The sequence below is a fragment of the Panthera uncia genome, chromosome X (genome assembly GCF_023721935.1).
Source record: "Panthera uncia isolate 11264 chromosome X, Puncia_PCG_1.0, whole genome shotgun sequence".
In the NCBI taxonomy this organism is placed as follows: domain Eukaryota; kingdom Metazoa; phylum Chordata; class Mammalia; order Carnivora; family Felidae; genus Panthera; species Panthera uncia.
The window spans coordinates 38,882,663-38,902,977 of NC_064817.1; the positions used below are offsets into that span (position 1 = coordinate 38,882,663).

General features: G+C 45.5%; 1 protein-coding gene across 4 annotated transcripts in view; it reads right to left on the minus strand.

The window, feature by feature from the left end:
* The window catches only part of SLC9A7 (solute carrier family 9 member A7), a 136,752-nt gene that overhangs the window by 55,148 nt on the left and 61,289 nt on the right, over window positions 1–20,315 (minus strand). For all 4 annotated transcript variants that reach the window (XM_049644587.1, XM_049644585.1, XM_049644584.1 and 1 more), the window contains exons 2-5: window positions 18,280–18,479; window positions 16,822–16,899; window positions 12,684–12,760; window positions 9,717–9,829 (exon numbers count right to left, since the gene is read on the minus strand). In XM_049644587.1, coding sequence (XP_049500544.1) covers window positions 9,717–9,829; window positions 12,684–12,760; window positions 16,822–16,899; window positions 18,280–18,479 — 468 coding nt within the window. The remainder of the gene's footprint in view (window positions 1–9,716; window positions 9,830–12,683; window positions 12,761–16,821; window positions 16,900–18,279; window positions 18,480–20,315) is intronic.

Genomic DNA, 20,315 nt, shown 5'->3' on the forward strand with positions numbered 1-20,315 from the left:
ATCCCATCATGCTTTGAAAATACCGCTATTCCAGAACTTAAGAAAAATAATCACAGTTCGTGTGATCTGGCTCCACTGGTGGGTTGAAATCTCTTTGAAGGCAAAAACCTTGTTTCATTGACCACCGCGTCCCCAGAACCCAGTATAGGTACGGAGAAGGCTTTAGTAAAGGTCTGTGAGATAATGGAAGTCTTCTTTTATGACAGAGCAGATGTCTGTCATAGCTCAGAGTCTTGACATGTCTTAGACATTTAAAAAACAGCTATTCTCCAGGGGTGCCTGGGTGGCTCAGTTGGTTAAGCGCCAGACTTCGGCTCAGGTCATGATCTCATGGTTCATGAGTTTGAGCCCAGAGTCGGGCTCTGTGCTGACAGCTCGGAGCCTGGAGCCTGGAGCCTGCTCTGGATTCTGTGTCTCCCTCGCTCTCTGCCCCTATCCCATTCATGCTCTGTCTCTCTCTCAAAAACAAATAAACATTAAAAAAAATTTTTTAGGGGCACCTGGGTGGTTCAGTGGTTGGGTGTCCGACTTTAGCTTGGGTCATGATCTTGTGGTCCGTGGGCTCGGGCCCTGCATCGGGACCTGTGTTGACAACTTGGAGCCTGGAGCCTGCTTTGGATTCCACATCTCCCTCTCTCTGTACCCCTCCCCCATTCACTCATTCATTCATTCATTCATTCATTCTCTCTCTCTCCAGAAAATAAACAAACATTAAAAAAAATAAAAAAAAATTTTAATGAATAAAAAGCAGCTATTCTCCAGATGAGCAGTTCTCAAACTTTTGGTCTCAGGACTCCTTTATACTCTTAAGGATTATTGAGGCGCCTGACAACCTTTAGTTTTGTGGGCTATAGCTATCGATAGTTACTGTATTAAGTAAAACAAAAATTTAAATACTTATGCACTTAAAATTACTAACGAACCCATCATATGTTAACGTCCATGTGTGTAATGAAAAATAATTATATTTTCCAAAACAAAACAAACTTAGTGAGAAGAGAGCCACCGTTCTACAGTTTTTCAAATCTCTTTACTATCCAGATTAACAGGAGACAGATGGTTCTCTTATGTTTCTGTGTCCGATCAACAGATAGTCAACACTACATGTTATGTAGCCTCTGGGAAACTCCACAATACTGCACGCTCATGAAAAAAAAAAGGACGTTAAGAAAGACAAATAACGTATTACTATTATTAAATCAGTTTGGACCTTATGCAGACCCCCTGAAAGCTCCTCAACATTCACACCCAACTACCTTCTGCTTTTTTTAAATTTTATTTTAGAGAGAGCACAAGTGAGTGGGGGGCAGAGAGAGGGAGACAGAGGATCTGCGCTGACAGCAGAGGGCTCGATGTGGGGCTTGAACCCATGAAACGCGAGATCATGGCCTGAGCTGAAGTTGGACGTTTAACCAACAGAACCACCCAGGTGCCCCTTATTATTATTTTTTTTATTTGAGAGAGAGAGAGAGAGAGAGAGAGAGAGAGAGAGAGAGAAACACGTGTGAGCCGGGGAGAGGGCAGAGGGAGAAAGAGGGAATCCCAAGCCGGCTCCACGCTCAGTATGGGGCCGAATGCCAGGCTCGATCCCATGACCCTGAGATCATGACCTGAGCCGAAATCAAGAGTTGGATGCTCAACTGACAGCCACCCAGGTTCCCCTAAATTTATTTTTTTTAATGCTTTTTTACATCTCGTTTACTGCCCGGGTTTCTTGTCTGTTTCTTTCTGTAACTCTTTCCATAATGCTCCACTGTTTTACCCCTCTAATTTCTGAGTTTTCCAATCCTGAGATATACAGTTCTTTCATAACCTCTATCGCTTTCTCAATTTCCTTTAGCTTCTATTGGAATATTAGTTTTAGTGTGCTTTGGTACCCGATTTTGCTGATACGACTTAATTATCTGCAACTTTATTACTCAGAAGGGCGATCTTCATTTTTTTCTTACAACATGCTTGCGTCCGATTCACCAATCTGTGTCTGCTGCTCGCTGTTAGGTGAGATGGGAAGACCCAGAATAGCTTTTCTCCTTTCATGGCTCTAGGGCTCCCTCTGCTGGTTTTACATTGAAGTATTGAAAATATGGCCCCTGAGGGTAGCCAACCTCTCAATAATTTTCTTCAAGTGTTTATTTTTTGAGAGAGAGAGAGAGAGAGAGAGAGAGAGAGACAGACAGAGAGACAGAGCGCAAGCAGGGGAGGGGCAGAGAGAGAGGGAGACACAGAGTCCCAAGCAGGCTCCAGGCTCCAAGCTGTCTGCACAGAGCCTGACACGGGGCTCTTACCCACGAATGCGAGATCATGACCTGAGCTGGGAGTCGGATGCTTAATCAACTGAGCCACCCAGGCGCCCCGCCACCTCCTCAATATTCAATGAAATCTACTTCCTCTGTGTTCTATTGGCATCTGAGCTTGCTTTCTCCTTTAATGCCCTGTCAAGCAGGGTCCGTGGTCCCAGCGGTTCATTCTTAGGGAGTGGCTCTGTCCTTCCAGAGAGATTTTCACCGGGTGTTTTTTTGAGAGCCCTGAGGGCTCAGGTCTCTCTAGCAGCCTCACACCTCCTCCAGTGTCCTCGCCCCGTGGTCAGCCACAAATCAGAGCCTGTAAAGCACCTCCCAGCTGTAACGGTTGTTATCCGATATGCCTACAAAGTTCTTTACTCCAGGCGGGGACCCCTCCTTTTGAGGGTGAATACTTGTAGGAAAGTTCCCTCCTCTTCTCACCTCTGCTTCCTCCTGCACAGCTGCTGTTCAGGTCCCTAAGTCCCCCTGCTGCTGGCAGTTCAATATTTGGGGATTCATGGGCCCTCCGTCAGCTAGCTGGAGCTCTGGTTTTCCTTTTGCTTTCCTGCTTTCTCTATTTCTGTTAGGGGTTAAGGAAGATTCCCAAACTACACTCTCCCCGTCGTGCTTTCCTTTTCAAGTAAGTTTAATTCATTTATAGAGGGGAAGAAAGAAGTGATGTGGATATGAAAGATGTTGACTGTGTCCGGAGGCTGCCCCAGGTAATGATGCCCCTCCGTGCTCCAATCGCTACTCTAACCGTTCGAACAGTAGCGGGCCATCAACAGGGGGGCACTACCAGAAGCAACAGTTCCTAGAGGACAGGTCAATCTCTTTCTTCCACCCTTAAATACAGTTTACTGGGTGACACAATAGGAAAAAATCTTTAGGGATTTGACTGAAAACATCTTATTTTCTGGATTATCTATCTATCTATCTATCTATCTATCTATCGTAAGAATATGAGTTGGGGAGGGGCAGAGGGAGAGGGAGAGAGAGGATCCCAAGCAGGCTCCATGCCCAGCACAGAGCCTGACCAAGGGCTAGATCTCACGACTGTGAGATCATGCCCTGAGCCGAAATCAAGAGTCGGACCCTCAACCAACTGACTAAGCCACCCGGATGCCCCTGGATTATTTACTGCACGAACAGTATCTGTGGCTCCTTAGAGAAAATCCGTGCTGGTTAATTTTATGGGCCAACCTGACTGGGCCATGGGGACCTCAGATATTTGATTAAACATTATTCTGGGTTTGTCTGTGAGGTTTGGGATGAGATTAACACTTCAGTTGAAGGCAGAAGTCTTGCCTTTGGACTCGGCTTGGGACTACGCCATTGGCTTTCCTGGTTCTCAGGCCTCTGGACAGCAGATGTGGGGACTTCTCAGCCTCCATAATCACAGGAGCCAATTCTTTATATCCAATAAATCTCTTTTCTCTCTCTCTCTCTCCCTCTCTCTCTCTCTCCACATACACACATACACACACACACACCTATATATTCTGTTTCTGTGAAGAACTCTAACACAAAACCTTTATTCTAGTACCTCATCACTCTGTGACAAGAACTCTCTTTTTAAAAAGTTTGTTCATTTTGAGAAAGAAAGAGAGAGAGAGAGAGCAGGAGAGGGGCAGAAAGATAGGGAGAGAGAGAATCCCAAGCAGGCTCTGCAATGTCGGTGCAGAGCCAGACGCAGGGCTCGATCTCATGAACCGTGAGATCGTGACATGCGCTGAAATCAAGAGGTGGACAGTTAACCAATGGAGCCACCCAGGCACCCCAAGAATTATCTTGTTTTAACCCAATACGAAAGAAAAATTAACAATGCTAATAATAATAACCACAATTACTAAGGGCTTACCATGAAGCAGGCACTATACTAAACATTATTTTTAATGCTTATTTATTTTTGAGAGAGCAAGAGTGGGGGAGGGGCAGAGAGAATGGGGGACAGGGGACCCAAAGCGGGCTCTGCACTGACAGCAGAGAGCCCGACGCGGGGCTGGAACTCACGAACTGCGAGATTGTGACCTGAGCCGAAGCCGGATGCTCAACCAACTGAGTCACCCAGGCACTCCTCTGCTGAACACTGGACAGTGTCATTTAGGCCTCATAAAACCCTAGGTGGGCAGTACTATCGTTTCCGCTAATTCAGAGATGAGAAAACGGGTCTGATGGGCTGCTTTCTGCTACAGCATCCAAACTCCTAAAATCTCAGTGGTCGAACCCAGAAGTTTTATCCGTCATTCCTATGACACGTCCACTGGGGGGCTGGCACCAGAGGCCTGTGGTCACACCAGTCACTCAGGGACGCAAGACTGCTAGAGGCTGGTCTCAATGGACTGGCGGCCCAGGAGACCTGGGGCCCAGGACTTTACCAATCAGGGTCCTGGCAGGAAACAGACAGCACCCTCGAACTGAGCAACTTGAGAAGCGTTTAATAAAGGGATTATTTACAGAAGTGTGGGCAGACTATGGGGAAACCACGAGAGAGAGGACAGCACGTGCGGGTGAAAACGGGGAGCTTTTATACCATCCCTCCGCCTGGAGGGTCCAGAGGAGGCGTGACTCTGCCGAACCAGGAGCTGGTCTATGTCTCCACCCTCCTTCTGGTCTCCCACTGGTGCTCCCCTGTGGACACATCCCAGGGGAAACCAGCAGGCAAAGGGACTTTGAAATCTTCCACACAAACCAGCCTCTTAGTGCCAAAAGGAGGGTGGTGAGTAAATCTGGAGGGGCAAAGAGGAGCCATCCCACGTAGCCGCCAACTGGCTATGAGAGCTTAGCACACAGCAAAGTCCAAAGATTTAGTGAAGTGCGGGGGTTTAAGCTCTATGATTTTCCAGAGCCCCTGTGACTTTATTTTCTTTTTAGAAATGTTTTTTTTCTTTTTTTACAGTTTGTTTATTTTGAGAGAGAGAGGGAGAGGGCGCACACATGAGGAAGGGGCAGAGAGAAAGAGGGAGAGAGAGAGAATCCCAAGCAGGCTCCGTACCACCAGCGTGGAGCCTGATGTGGGGCTCAAACCCACGAACTAGGAGATCATGACCTGAGCTGAAGTCAGATGCTTAACCACCTGAGCCACCCAGGCACCCCCCTTTTGACTTTAAACACTATTTTCCTAAAATACTAGTTACTGGAAGTAAAAAAAAAAAACAACAACAACAGTTAACTCACCCATAACCATAAAGGCTAGCTTGCATAATTAATACTAATCACAACGAACATTTACACAGCCCTGCTCTGAATGTGGCTGCTCTGGTTTTCAGTCTCTCATCCTCCCCGCCCATCACTTTATAAAACAAGGCACGAACCCCACAGTGCCCCTTCTGAGCAAGCCTGTGCACGGCCAAGAGGAAGGAGCACTGTGGGTATGGACCACCAGAAGATGACGGGGCGGGGGTGACATACTGGGTGAGTGGCCTCTCAAGGCGGGGAGTAAACAGACTGCTCCCCTGTACAGTGGGACCCCCGAAATCAGGGACAGCAGGATCACAACAGCTGTTTCTAACCGGGCGCGGACTAAGGAATGACGAGTAGTTGACCGAAGGCCTCTGGTACGGGTATCTAAAAAGTAGCGGGGGTAAAATAAAAGAGCAGACAGAGGAGGAAGGGAAAATCGAGAACCGGGATTTGTTCCTTCGACTAACTTGGCCTGAACACTTCACGTGTGTACTAAAGGGCACTTAGCACTTGCGAACACTCAGTACACAGTGGTGAGTAGCGTTAAGTACAAAATAGGCTTGACTCAAGAGCCGTGGGCGCGAGTCACTGGAGGAGGTAGGGGAGTGCGTGTAGGCAGGTGGCAGATGGGACCTGAGCCTCAAAAGACAAGCAAGAGACTGACTGAGCAGCCCGGGTGATGCGACTAGAAAATTACTGGCGCCACCGATCACCGATCACCGATTTGGAAACCTGTGTCGACATTTCAGAAAGATTTCCATTAAAAAGCAGTTAAAGTTAATGTTAAAGTTAAAGTGATGAAATAGAAAACAAGGATGCAGGGGTGCCTGAGTGGCTCAGTCGGTTAAGTGTCTGACTTCGGTTCAGGTCATGATCTCGCGGTCCGTGAGTTCGAGCCTCGTGTCGGGCTCTGTGCTGACAGCTCAGAGCCCAGAGCCTGTTCCAGATTCTGTGTCTCCCTCTCTCTCTGCCCCTCCCCCGTTCATGCTCTGTCTCTCTCTGTCTCAAAAATAAATAAACTTTAAAAAAAAATTAAAAAAAAAGTTAATGTCCTAATGCTTAGTACGTTTAAACTTCCAATTTTCTAGAACGTCCACTGATATAAAACCCTTACTAGGCCAATCTTCATAGGCCACATAGCAACAGTGTATCATGATAATGCCTTCCATTATTGTCTACCACGACTTGGATACATTAAAGTGAGGTAAACAATTAGGAAGAGAATCTGGAAAAAAAAAAAAAGCCTTCCCATCCAATTAAAGGAAATAACACTAATAGGTCGGAAAACGATACCCGTGATCTTTGTATTATACTAACCTCCTTCTTGCTTATTGGTGATACTAGTGTGAGAAGTTAGTGATAAAGTTACAGATGAGTATAGGTAGTAATACACTTTCAGAGAGACTAACCACCTTTCTTAGACTTCCGCAGATTCGATTTCTCAATAGACACACATTGGGAGACAATCACAGACATTGTAGTATGAAAAATAACAGAGCTACTTTTTGGAGTGCTCCTTAGAAACATGCCTGAATCAGTGATAACCTATTGTTTATTTAAAAAAAAAAAAACATAGGGGCGCCTGGGTGGCTCCGTCGGTTAAGCGGCCGACTTCGGCTCAGGTCATGATCTCGCGGTCCATGGGTTCGAGCCCTGCATCAGGCTCTGGGCTGACAGCTCAGAGCCTGGAGCCTGTTTCAGATTCTGTGTCTCCCTCTCTCTCTGACCCTCCCCTGTTCATGCTCTGCCTCTCTCTGTCTCAAAAATAAATAAACATTAAAAAAAATCAATCAATAAATAAAATAAAATAAAATAAAATAAAATAAAATAAAATAAAATAAAACAAAACATAGAGGGGGGTGCCTGGCTGGCTTGGTCGGTAGAGCACGCAACTTTTGATCTCAGGGTCATGAGTTCGAGTCCCATGTTGGGTGTAGAGATGGCTACAAAAAGAAGTAAGCTTAAAAACAAAACAAAACAAAACAAAACAAAACAGAACTGGGATAGCGAAACCAAAGGGAGAGACCATTTTTTTAAACAATGGGGAAAAGAAAGAAATTTCTGCCCGAGCCAGATGTGGATAGAGACCAACGTGATTAGCAGATGCTATGGTCAGTGCTTTATACCTGTTAGTTCATTTACTATTCGCAACAGCCCTGGGAAATAGATATCATTACTCCTAGTTCATGAATGCAGCAACTGACATGGAGCAGAGAAAGTATGCCCAGGCCACCCTGGTCAGTGACTGGCAGGGCTGGAGCTCAAACTTACCCCTGTAACTCCACACCCCGTGCTCTTTCTCAAAAACCAGGGTGCTTCAACCAGCCAAGCCTTCGATATCAATTTGCTTAGTGCTTTTAATAAGTTATGGGGCTAAGAGAGGTCAATGGTTTTTGGAACAGTGATGTTTTTCAGACCCATACAACTGTCTAGGGCCGTGCCATCCAATATGGTAGCCACTGGGCACAGGTAGCTATTTAAGTTGCTTAACATGAAATAAAATTTTAAAATCGGTTCTCCAGTTGCATTACCCCATATTTTAAGTGCTCAATAGCCACACGTGGCTACTGGCTACCATACTGGACTGGGCACAGAACATAGAACATTTCCACCATCGCACTGACCTAGGGGACTCCCCCGAGAGGTGGTGCAGTTGTGTGGTGGGGAGAATCTTAGTATCTTTAAAATCATCGCTGTCCAGAAGGTTAGCGGGCCTTTCCACCGCCACTCTTGGGCCTCCACCATGTCTTTCTCTGTAAATTCTTCACCTACGATGTACTCTCGGTGGTTGACATTATAGGAAGGAATAGCTGTGACTACTTTATGCGAACTGATTTAATTGTAGGTTCCACCTTTGAGAGGAGAGGGTTTCTGTTCGTTTTGGGGCTGTGGAGGAAGGGGGGCATATAATAATTCCACTTTTAAGAACTGGCTCAACTAACGCTTGAAAAATACAAGGTAAGAGATTTATTAATAGGAACCAGGTCACAGTATGCAGTCATTGCAGGAACACGGAGCAAAGGAGTTTACAAATAACATTACATTCACTCCAGTGGTACCAGAGTACATTTCCGCTACAAAAAGGGCTTATTTATTTTTAATTTTATTTTAGAGAGAGAGAGTGCCAGTGGGGGAGAGGGGCAGAGAGAGAGAGAGAGAGAGAGAGAGAGAGAGAGAGAGAATGCTAAGCAGGACCCACACTCAGCACAGAGCCTGACATGACCCTGAGCCGAAATCAAGAGTCGGACCCTCAACCGACTGAGCCACCCAGGCGCCCCAAGAAAAGGCCTTATTTAAATGAAATGATGTATTTCCGGGGCGCCTGGGTGGCTCAGTCGGTTGAGGGTCCGGCTTTGGCTCAGGTCACGATCTCGCGGTCCGTGAGTTCAAGCCCCGCGTCGGGCTCTGTGCTGACAGCTCGGAGCCTGGAGCCTGCTTCGGATTCTGTGTCTCCTCTCTCTCTGGCCCTCCCCTGCTTGTGCGTTCTCTGTCTCTCAAAAATAAATAAATAAACATTAAGGAAAAAAAAAAGAAATGATGTATTTCCTAAATGAGGCCAAAGGCATGGCACGGAGGAAGAAGACAGTCTTGGTGCGGAAATTATGACCAAATTAGACATTCTTAAATGAAAGACAAAAGGGAAAGAAATACAGGTGGAAGCAACCCAAGTGTCCCGTTATGGATGGACGGATAAACAAAACGTGGTATATATGCACAATGGAATATTATTCAGCTTTGACACCTGCGACCACAGAAATGAACCTTGAAGACGTTACGCTGAGTGAAATAAGCCCGGCACAAGAAGACAAGTGCTGTATGATTCCACTTCACTAACATATCTACGGTAGTCGAAGTCACAGGGACAGAAAGCAGAATGGTCGGTTACCAGGGACTGGAGGCAGGTGCAAACGGGGGGAGTCACTGTTTAACGGGTACAGAGTTCCAGCGGTGCAAAATGACAGCCGGGAGCCTGCTTGGGATGCTCTCTCTCTGCCCCGTCCCCTACTCCCACATACCCAACCTCGTAACAAATAAACTTTAAAAAATTAAAAAAAAGAAATAAAAGGGAAACGCACACCCTTCTTACAAAAGCCATCTATCTCTGTTAGACCACTTCCGGTCTCTCCCTCCACCATTCGGTGCTACTTCTATTTAGTCTCTGTACCGCAACCAGAGTTAATGATCGCTCTGTACGTTTTAAGATGTAACTACTGGAATATCAGGATGACGAAGCCAATATGTGCAAAATACCTGGGTCAGTGGCAGAGATGATGGCTCCGAAAAAGAGACAGTCTGTGTAGTAAAACTTATCCGAGAGCTGCCCCACGACTTTCATGAGCTTCACTACACCGTACATGAGATTCCTGTAAGAAGGGAAGGTAAACTGCGTCAGAAGACGAAACGAGACCCCGCCTGAGTAGCCTAGCCGACACGCGAACCGAGCAGCACCGGAATACCGTAGTTCGAGAGTGATCTGTGAAAACATCGGGCAGCTGTTGTGGTTGGACACTCTCACCAGGAACACGTGCAAATAAGGCTTTGGCACCAACAAATGGTTTGCAGTTAACGTCGTGGCGCTGACACACGTGAATGCCTACTCGATTTCTCAAAGTTGTGCTTACTCACAGCTATAAAGCACGGGCCTCGGTTAGCAACGACTTTAAGGCATCTTAAGCAGCTGGGTAATGGAGAAGAAAGGAAGAGGAAGAACGCTGCATCGTGGGTGACAGATTGCCACGAAACTCACAGGGTTCTAAGACAGTGTGTGTAACGCTGTGGAAATGAGTGCACGGGGCGAAGCTGGAGAGAGAGAAAAACCGGGTGGGCCACAAAGGTCTAAGTGTTCCACCTTCTCGGCTGGGACGGGTTTCCAAATTCTCTAAATGTGGTAGTAAAATACCAGTGCACCCATCGACACATGCGGCTTCTCCTTCTCTGCATGGCTTGGGCAGGCCAGCCACGGCTCTTCTTGTACTGTGCAGGATGCGCCATGGCCCGAGACAGGCCACCAAGTTAAACATTTCGACTTGGCTACAGCACACTTCCTACAGGAGAGCTCACAAAATGGGAGGAGTGAGGAGTGTTCAAAGGCCTAGTACATGTTACTAAGGGTGTGTGTGTGTGTGTGTGTGTGTGTGTGTGTGTGTGTGTGTGGTGATGGCAGCTGCAGTGGTTAGGGGAGTAAAAATAACCACAGAATAGACTCATTGTACGCTACAGCTAATGCTCTCATCATGATACTCTTGCTGGTAAGGGCCATGTCATGGCTCCTCTCCTTTGCACCCCGGGTGCCCAGAACAATACACTGTTCAATTTTAATTCCCAGTAACTCTGAGATACACGTTTGATTTGCCTTGTGTTGCTCGTCAATTACCTTTCAAACATTTCCTGAGAACAACACGTGCCTCTCCCTTTCCTTCTCCCCCAGACTTAAGACTCGGGCGCTAGGCTTCTCTCTGGCAGCCTTTTCCCATCTGGCCACCCATGCCAGTCATCTAAGCTGTCACTCTTCCATGGCTCGTCTCTCTCAAAAAGGACAAAGCCCAAGCCCCTTCTATTCTGGCCACATGGAAGGCCCTGGCCTTGTATCTCCAGCTTTCCGGCTAAGTTTTTAAAAATTAAGGTCCACACTTTCTTCAGATTTTCTTAGCTTTTACCTAACGTCCCTTTTCTGTTCCAGGATCCCAGCCAGGATACCACACGACACTGAGCCCTCACGTCTCTTTAGTCTCCTCCTGGCTGTGACAATCTCTCAGACCTCGTGTGGTTTTTGATGACCTTGGCAGTTTTGAGGAGCACTGGTCAGGTGCTCTGTAGAATGTCCCTCAGCTGGGACACGTTGGACTTTTTTCTCATGACTACACCGAGGTAATGTGTTTGGCGGGGGGCAGGGGGTAAAGTGCCACTGTCATCACAAACATCAAGGGGGCAGAGTATCAGTGCGATTTACCACTACTGCCTGCAAACCCCCCTCCCTGTACTCCGTGGAAGGAAGGAAATCACTGCGGAACAGCCTGCAAACAGAGCAGGAGGGGAGGTACATTCCTTCACCTGCGGGGTGGGGGCGGGGATTGACATACCCTATTTGGAACTCTTCTGCACAGAAGATCCGTCACCTCTCCCCCATTTATTTATTCTCCCAATCATTTATTTATTTTTTTTATTTTAGTTAAATGTTTAATGTTTATTTATTCTTGAGAGAGACAGAGCATGAGCAGGGGAAGGGGCAGAGAGAGAGAGGGAGACACAGAATCCGAAGCAGGGTCCAGGCTCCGAGGTGTCAGCACAGAGCCCGACACAGGGCTTGAACCCACAAGCCGCGAGATCACGACCTGAGCCGAAGTCGGACGCCCAACCGACTGAGCCACCCAGGCGTCCCTCGCCCAATCAGTAGTGTCTACATCAGTAGACACTCAGAGGTTTGCTTCATGGTTTGGGACCAGTACGATGTTATTTTGTTGTTCTTTGGCCATTGGCCTTGGGGGAACCTTCAGGTTGGCTCTGTGTCTCTTTGACATGCTCTAAGTTCTTCCATGTGTCTGTTTGTTTTCTGGGCACTTTCTTGCTTTTTTGGCACTGTGCTATGCCCTGTTCTTATCTCGTGTATTTGCTACCCTCGCCCTAGAATTTGCAATTTCTGCAAGGTGTCCTGCTTCTTTTTATCGGAGAATGTTATCAGGAATCAAGATTGGGGGACTAGGTATAATTTTATTTCATTTTAATTAAGCCTAGTCTTAATTTAAATAGCTACATGTCATAAACATCAAAACATCATCATAAACATCAAAATCCTGGGCTCTGCTGGTGTTCAGGGGCTGGGGTGGGGGTCAGGGGACACAGGGAGATGTTGCTCAAAGGGAACAAACTTCCGGTTAGATGATTAACAAGTTTGGGGATCTAAGGTACAGCATGGTGATTATAGCTAATAATACTGTATTGCATACTTGAATTCTGCTAAGAGAGTAGGTCTCAAATGTTCTCATCACAAGAAAGAAATGGTAACGATGTGACAGGCTGAAGGTGGTGGCTAATACTATGGTGGTAATGACTGTGCAATTTCTAAATGTATCAAATCAACACACTGTCCACTTGAAGCTCCCAGGATGGAATGTGTCAAGTATATTTCAGTACAGCTGGGGAAAACACCAACTCTGTGGACCCATGTGGATCTCATTTCTTTGGGAATGTTAATTTGGTTAATGACAAAGAGTAACTTACCCAATAATGAAGCAGGAAACGGCAGTCCCCAAGAAAGCATAAGCCAGAATAGACCCGAGATTTCTGAAAAAGTGTCTCTACAGAAAACAAAAGGCAGGAATCACATTGTGATTTTTGATACTGAGCATAAGAAACACAGTAAAAGTCTCTTGAAAGTGAGACTTTACTTATTGCCTCCATTATAACAAGAAGTGAAATTACTCCTGAATAAAGCCGTTTAGCTATAAACATTGTGGTTTTAAAATATCCCTTGTCCCACTAATCACTGAGGAAACAAGCAAGGGCTTGGTAAATTTCAGACAAAAGTCCCCTGATTATATTAAAGTACACGGAGAGAGAGCAAGTGTATGTGAGAGAGTGAGTGAGTGTAAGTAGACCAATCATTTTCATAGATTTAGCCCAAACTATTTACTGGTAACTTCTGGTTGTGGTGTACCTTAGATCATTACAGATATAAGTTTCAAAGTGATAAAGTATGAAAGTGATGTCTAAGGAGCTTTCTGCTTAATTCAGTATCAGAAAACAGTGTCCTCAGTATCCGCCTCATGGCATCGGAAATATCTCCTGATATTCTTCTGTATTTATCTTTGCAGCCTGGGAAAGAGGGCCAATAAAAACAGAAGTGGAGAACTGAAAAATAGGTAGTTCCGTTTAAGCTGGGCCCATTTGTAAGTTTATATATATGTGTATAAGTTTATATGCTTATACCAATGTAAGATCTAGCAATTATTCAGAAATAGATGGCAAAATTGCAATGCTTTCAATGCTTCTGTACATTCACTGGTTACCTTCTCTCACACACACACACACACACACACACACACACACACACACACGGCTTTAGTTCTTATAAGTTATTATGCCCATGGGACATTCTGATGTGGAAAGTCCCTGTCCTTGGGGTTCTTAGGACCCTGAGCCATGGTTCTTACTTGTCAAGGCATAAGCTGCTCTCATCGGACAATGAGAACTATTTAACAAAACCAGACGAACCATAAACCCCCAAACATCCTAATTCAATAGGGGCCAGGAAGACTTCATCTAAGAATTTTATTTTATTTATTTTTTTTTCATGAATATTTTATTTATTTTTATTTATTTTTTAATCTATGAAATTTACTGTCAAATTGGTTTCCATACAACACCCAGTGCTCATCCCAAAAGGTGCCCTCCTCAATACCCATCACCCATCAACCCTCAGTTTGTTCTCAGTTTTTAACAGTCTCTTATGCTTTGGCTCTCTCCCACTCTAACCTCTTTTTTTTTTTTCCTTCCCCTCCCCCATGGGTTTCTGTTACGTTTCTCAGGATCCACATAAGAGTGAAACCATATGGTATCTGTCTTTCTCTGTATGGCTTATTTCACTTAGCATCACACTCTCCAGTTCCATCCACGTTGCTACAAAAGGCCATATTTCATTTTTTCTCATTGCCACGTAGTATTCCATTGTGTATATAAACCACAATTTCTCATCTAAGAATTTTAAAAGGCAGGAGAGTCCCAGTGTACCAGCTGAGTGACATCAGGGAAAGACAGGGCTTGGGAAGAACTCAGCATGATCAAAGCAGCCACCACGAAGTGCCCAGTGCTTGGCCCTCTCTGAAGCTGTGAAGAAGGTGTCAAGGAAGGACTAGGGCCCCTAAGCCACCTGCTCAGAAGAGAATCCTCCAAGGGCTTGCCACACCAGCAGTCACCAAATGGGGGTGCTGCCTGTATATATTATGCACACATTATGTCTGCCTTTTAAATCAGTCACTGTCTCCAGTCTTTTTTTTTTTTTTTTTTTTTTTTGCTTTCTTCTGGGTAACCATCCCTAGGGTTACTTTGAATATGTTAAGTAAATTCATATCCGTGATTATTTGCCCAAACAAAACATTAGGAATATAAATCTGCCACCCCAAACACCCCCATGACATATCCTAAAATCTCACACACACACACACACACACACACACACACACACACAACTACCCGTCTCTGTTCGTATTTGCTGATATGAATTGGCATACCTTGAAAAGAAAGGTATGCCAGGCCACTTATTTGTGTCTCATTACACCCAGTACTTAATTATGTGCCTCACAGCTTCCAAAGTGCTTTCACATACAGTGTAGATGCAAGACGTCGAAGGGCTCCAGAACCACATCCCCATAGGGAAGAAAGCACAGCACCTCCTGGCCCTAGGACCGGATTCTGGTGGAATCCTCTGTCTTTCACCCTGTTCTCATTTGGCCAGTCATGTGTGGCTCCCCATGGCCGGGACCGAATCAAAGCTAATTCCAATGATCATTTGTTCAGGTTAGGGGAAAAAAAAAAAAGGCCCATGTCCCCCTGACAACTATATGTGCATAGGTCAAAGGGTCTGAATATCTGTCTCCGTAGCTGCCGTTAACTGGTGAGTTATTACACATTTAATTGATAACAGGTTTTAATCACAGGTGGCAAAACCAGACAAAAACCAGCTCTTTCAGTACCTTTATAAGGACTATCTAAAAAGGAAAGTGGCTGAATGAACAGTGGACAGCCTGAAAGACTGCCATCTTAAAAACTTAGGCTCAGTTGGTTGACTGTTGCTTTCGGCTCAGGTCGTGATCTCACAGTTTGTGAGTTCGAGCCCCCGCGTCGGGCTCTGTGCTGCCAGCTCGGAGCCTGGAGCCTGCCTCAGGTTCTGTGTCTCCCTCTGCCCCTCTCCCGCTCGTGCTCTGTCTCGCTGTCTCTCAAAAATAAACGTTTAAAAGATGTTTGAAAAAAAAATAAAATTAAAAAAATAAAAACAACTTAAATTGGTAACTGGCAAAGCCTGCTGTTTGTTCTCCTTCTGAGGAAATAAGTCTGATACAGGGAAGGCTCTGCAGAACCCAAAGTCTTTTTCAGCCATTAGAGCAGCTCTCACAATCAGTGATTTGGTTCCATTTATTTATTTATTTATTTATGTATGTATTTATTTATTTATTGAGAGAGACAGACAGACACAGACAGAGTGTGCAAGTGGGGGAGGGACAAAGAGAGAGGAACAGACACAATCTGCCATGGGGCTCGAACTCAGGAACCATGAGATCATGACCTGAGCCAAAATCACAAATTGGGCGCTTAACTGCTTAACTCACTGAGCCATCCAGGTGCCATACCTTATGTAACTGTAGTACAATATCAAAACCAGGAAACTGGGGGCGCCTGGGTGGCTCAGTCAGTTAAGCATCCGATTTTGGCTCAGCTCATGATCTCGTGGTTCGTGGGTTCGAGCCCCGCGTCTGGCTCTGTGCTGACCGCTCAGAGCCTGGAGCCTGCTTCGGATTCTGTGTCTCCCTCTCTCTCTCTGCCCCTCCCCTGCTCAGGCTCTGTCTCTGTCTCTCTCTCAAAAACAAATAAACGTTAACAAAATAGTTCTATGTCATTTTATCACGCGTAGACTTGCATATCCATTGCTGTATCAGGACACAGAACTTTTCCATCACCACAAAGATCTCTTTCAGGCTGTCCTTTTATAGTCACACTCCCTACCTCTACCATGCCTAGCCCGAGGCAGCCACTAATTTCTTCCTCGTCCCTATACTTTTGTCATTTCCAGAATGCTATTACATGAAATCATACAGTCCGTGATCTTTTGAGGTTGGATTTTTTTTCCCACTCACCATAATGCCTGTGAGATCCATCCAAATTATTGCGTGTATCAATAGCTTGTTCTATTTTATTGCCGAATAGTATTCCATGGTATGGGTGTTTGGTTAACCGTTCACGTATTGCAAGATATTTTGGTTGTTTCCAGTTCGGGGTTGTTACAAATAAGATTGCTACGGAGAATTGTGCACAGGTTTTTGTGTGAACGTAAGTTTTCATCTCTCTGGGATAAACCCTCGGGAATAAAATGGCTGGGTCGTATGGTGATTGCAACTTTGGTTTTATAGGAAACTGAAACTGTTTTCCTGAGAGGCTACACCATTTTATATTCCTACCGGCAATGTGGGAGCACTCCAGATTTTAAAAGAGAAACCAATCACTGATGATGAGACAAATATAGTCTCTGAGTGGGTGCAGAACACAGTGATAAGCAATCTGGGAGAAGGGAAAAACTAGAAAATTGTGTAGGTACATGAACGCAGAGACTCCCATGCTTTAAGAAATACTGGCAAAAATCTCTTACCTTCTTTAAACTGTAGCCGGCATGGAAAATAATCGGAGGCAGGAGAATGTTGAAAAAGACCTCTGGATCAAACGTTACCTGAAAGTTTAAAAAGAAAAAAAGTCAATTTCCAGTTTAGTACCAGTTGGTGCTATAATATTTGCTTAATATTTTAAGCCACTGACTAAAGTTTCAATGTTTAAAGCAAATAAGACAGATGTGAAAAATCATGGACTCATCACAACAGAGAAGCCACTCCTGCTCTTGGTGTGTTCTTTAATACATATTAAGAAACAACAGTTTGGGGCACCTGGGTGGCTCAGTCGGTTAAACGTCGGACTTTGGCTCAGTTCATGATCACACAGTTCGTGGGTTTGAGCGCCCGCGTCGGGCTCTGTGCTGATGGCTCAGACCCTGGAGCCCGCTTTAGATTCTGTGTCTCCTTCTCTCTCTCTGCCCCTCCGCCACTCGTGCTCTGTCTCTCTCTCCCTCAAAAATAAATAATCACTTAAAAAATTAAAAAAAAAAAAAACAGTTCAGTGCGATCTGAGATTTCCCAGAAAGCTTCGGGCCAATGGTTTGGGGGTTTTTTTGGCCAATGTTTTTAAACAAGAAATAAAAAGCTTGATTTTTATCAAACCTTTATTCAAGGTTCCACTGCAATAGAAGATGCTGTGATGGTTCTTTATTAATTTTCTGGATCCTCCCACAGATTCATTTATAGACATGATTCTACTGAATTTAAGTCTCTTTTGAGGATCAGCCTTTTGTGAGACTTGATGTTGCCTGGATCAAAGTCTACAATGACACTAGAGGCTTTCTGAACATCAACATAAAAATTCAACAGCTCTAGGGCGACTGAAATTACCTTCTAGGCTTGATACGGGGAAATCACCCTGAAACTATTATAAAAGAGCAAAATCTTATCACGTCTAGAGAAGAACGAAGCAGTCTATAAACCTCCCCAACTTCAAGAATTTGTTCATATTGGCAGATGGACGGGCTCTTACTGAAATTAATCTTAAAGCTTCACTTTAATTATTAAAAGCCAAGTTAGCATGTCTCTTTAGAAACTGGAAATGTTAAGCAGCCTAATTAAAACTGCAATGCTTCTGGGCACCTGGGTGGCTCAGATGGTGAAGCATCCGACTTCGGCTCGGGTCATGATCTCGCGGTCCGTGGGTTTGAGCCCCGCGTCAGGCTGTGTGCTGACAGCTCGGGAGCCTGAAGCCTCCTTCGGATTCTGTGTCTCCCTCTCTCTCTGCCCCTCCCCCGCTCTCACTCTGTCTCTTTCTCCCTCCAAAATAAAATAATCATTAAAAAAAAAAAAACAAAACAAGCTTCCTAAGCCAAACTGAGAGCCAGGAATGTTACCAATGCTCCAGGAGTCTGAAAGGATTTCTCTCGCCAAGGTCGACATGGAATCGGAAAGTCAAACACCCCTGGCAGGGCCGCAGTGGCTGAGTGTCCCCAGCTCACCTTCCTCAATATGTCATTCTGCTCTACGCTGTTGATCTTGCCAGGGCTGATTTCTCCTTTCAGGGTGTATTCGAAGAACTTCCCACTGACGTTCACTAATAAGGTGCTGAAGGCCCTGTCTTCCTGAGTACAGCTCACTGACTTGTCATGACCACCGGTGGCGGGGGTGCCATACCTCAGGATCACGCCCACGATGAGCCCTGCAACAGAGTGGGAGAAAAAACAAAAAACCACATCAGGCCTGGGGAAAGACAGACAGAGAGCAGGGAAAGAGCGACACGGTCGACCGGCAACAATGAAGAAGCCCAGGAGTCATCTCGGAGCCCAGGGACGAGGTGTGTATTTAAGAGCGGCGGCATAGTCCTTCCGAAGGGTTAACATCCTCTCCTACAAGTCCCTCGGCCACCAGGAGGACGAAGTAGGACAGTACCTTCCCTGGTTATTACGGCGCCGAGTAATTTTCACGAGTGATCACATCTCACTCCTCGGGCTTTTGGCGGAGGAACATGCAATGATAAGGAGCACAGTGTTTTTCTGCCAAGGACAGCACAAAGCACAGCGTCTGAGCTTTGACCTGGTCCAGCAGCCTTCAGGCCAGTCCTGCTGCCGTCTGCCAGCACGGACTGGGCCGCAGGAATTTCTAGCTCCTCCGAATGTAACATTGCTTTGCCACACACCAGAGGGAGGGGGAGGGGGGTATAAAAAAAAGAACGAAAGAAAAGAAATGCTTTGGTTTAGGTCGTTTCAAGTACTGGGTGGAGGAAGTCATTACGTCCCTTGGGGAGCTGCACAGCACAGTGCAAATGCTTGCAATCATGACTCAAAGGGTGTAGAGCTGGCTTCTTAGACCTGTGGCTCTAATACAGCTCAGATAATTAGCTGCAAGTCTTATTTTTTTTAATGTGTATTTATTTTTGAGAGAGAGAGACAGAGCGCGAGCAGAGGAGGGGCAGAGAGAGAGGGAGACCCAGAACCCGAAGCAGGCTCTAGGCTCCGAGCTGTCAGCACAGAGCCGGATGAGGGGCTCGAACTCACGAACCGTGAGATCATGACCTGAGCCGAAGTCAGACACTTAACCGACTGAGCCGCCCAGGCGCCCCCTAGCTGCAAGTCTTTAAGTCTCATACCATTCTTAGGAGGGGTTTCCCATTAGGAAAAAACAAAAAAACAAACCCCAGCAAAATCGTGTATAAGCATCTAATTCCACAGTGAAGGAATGTTGTCCCCCTGGTCCTGGACATGTGACATGTGAAGAAAACATAAATCACCACGAGACACTTTCTATGATTCTCTTTTAGGAGGAAACCTTCAGATCTCTCTCCGTATTCCATTCTTTGCTAGCAGTGTTAAAAGACAGAATGGTAAAATGCTCTGCCATCTCATTTTGCCATTAATGGAGAAAGTTCTGTGAGAACAATGTTTACTGTATTCTGTGCATAATGTTCTATAACGTCTCTTATCACCAAGACATAGGAGAACCCACAAGACATTGCTGAAGAATAATACATGAAATCTAGAAAAACACAGGTCCTTTAGCCAAACTCTGTACTGCATTATTAATTATTATTATTATTGGGGCACCCGGGTGGCTCAGTCGGTTAAGCGTCTGACTTCGGCTCAGGTTATGATCTCGCAGTTTGTGGGTTCGAGCCCCGCGTCGGGCTCTGTGCTGACAGCTCAGAACCTGGAGCCTGCTTTGGATTCTGTCTCTCCCTCTCTCTCTGCCCCTCCCCTGCTCACGCTCTGTCTCTCTCTCGCTCAAAAATAAATAAACATTTATTATTATTTTTTTCCTTCCCCTCCCCATGGCCTTCTGTTAAGTTTCTCAGGATCCACATAAGAGTGAAAACATATGGTATCTGTCTTTCTCTGTATGGCTTATTTCACTTAGCATCACACTCTCCAGTTCCATCCATGTTGCTACAAAGGGCCATATTTCATTCTTTCTCATTGCCACGTAGTACTCCATTGTGTATATAAACCACAATGTCTTTATCCATTCATCAGTTGATGGACATTTAGGCTCTTCCCATAAT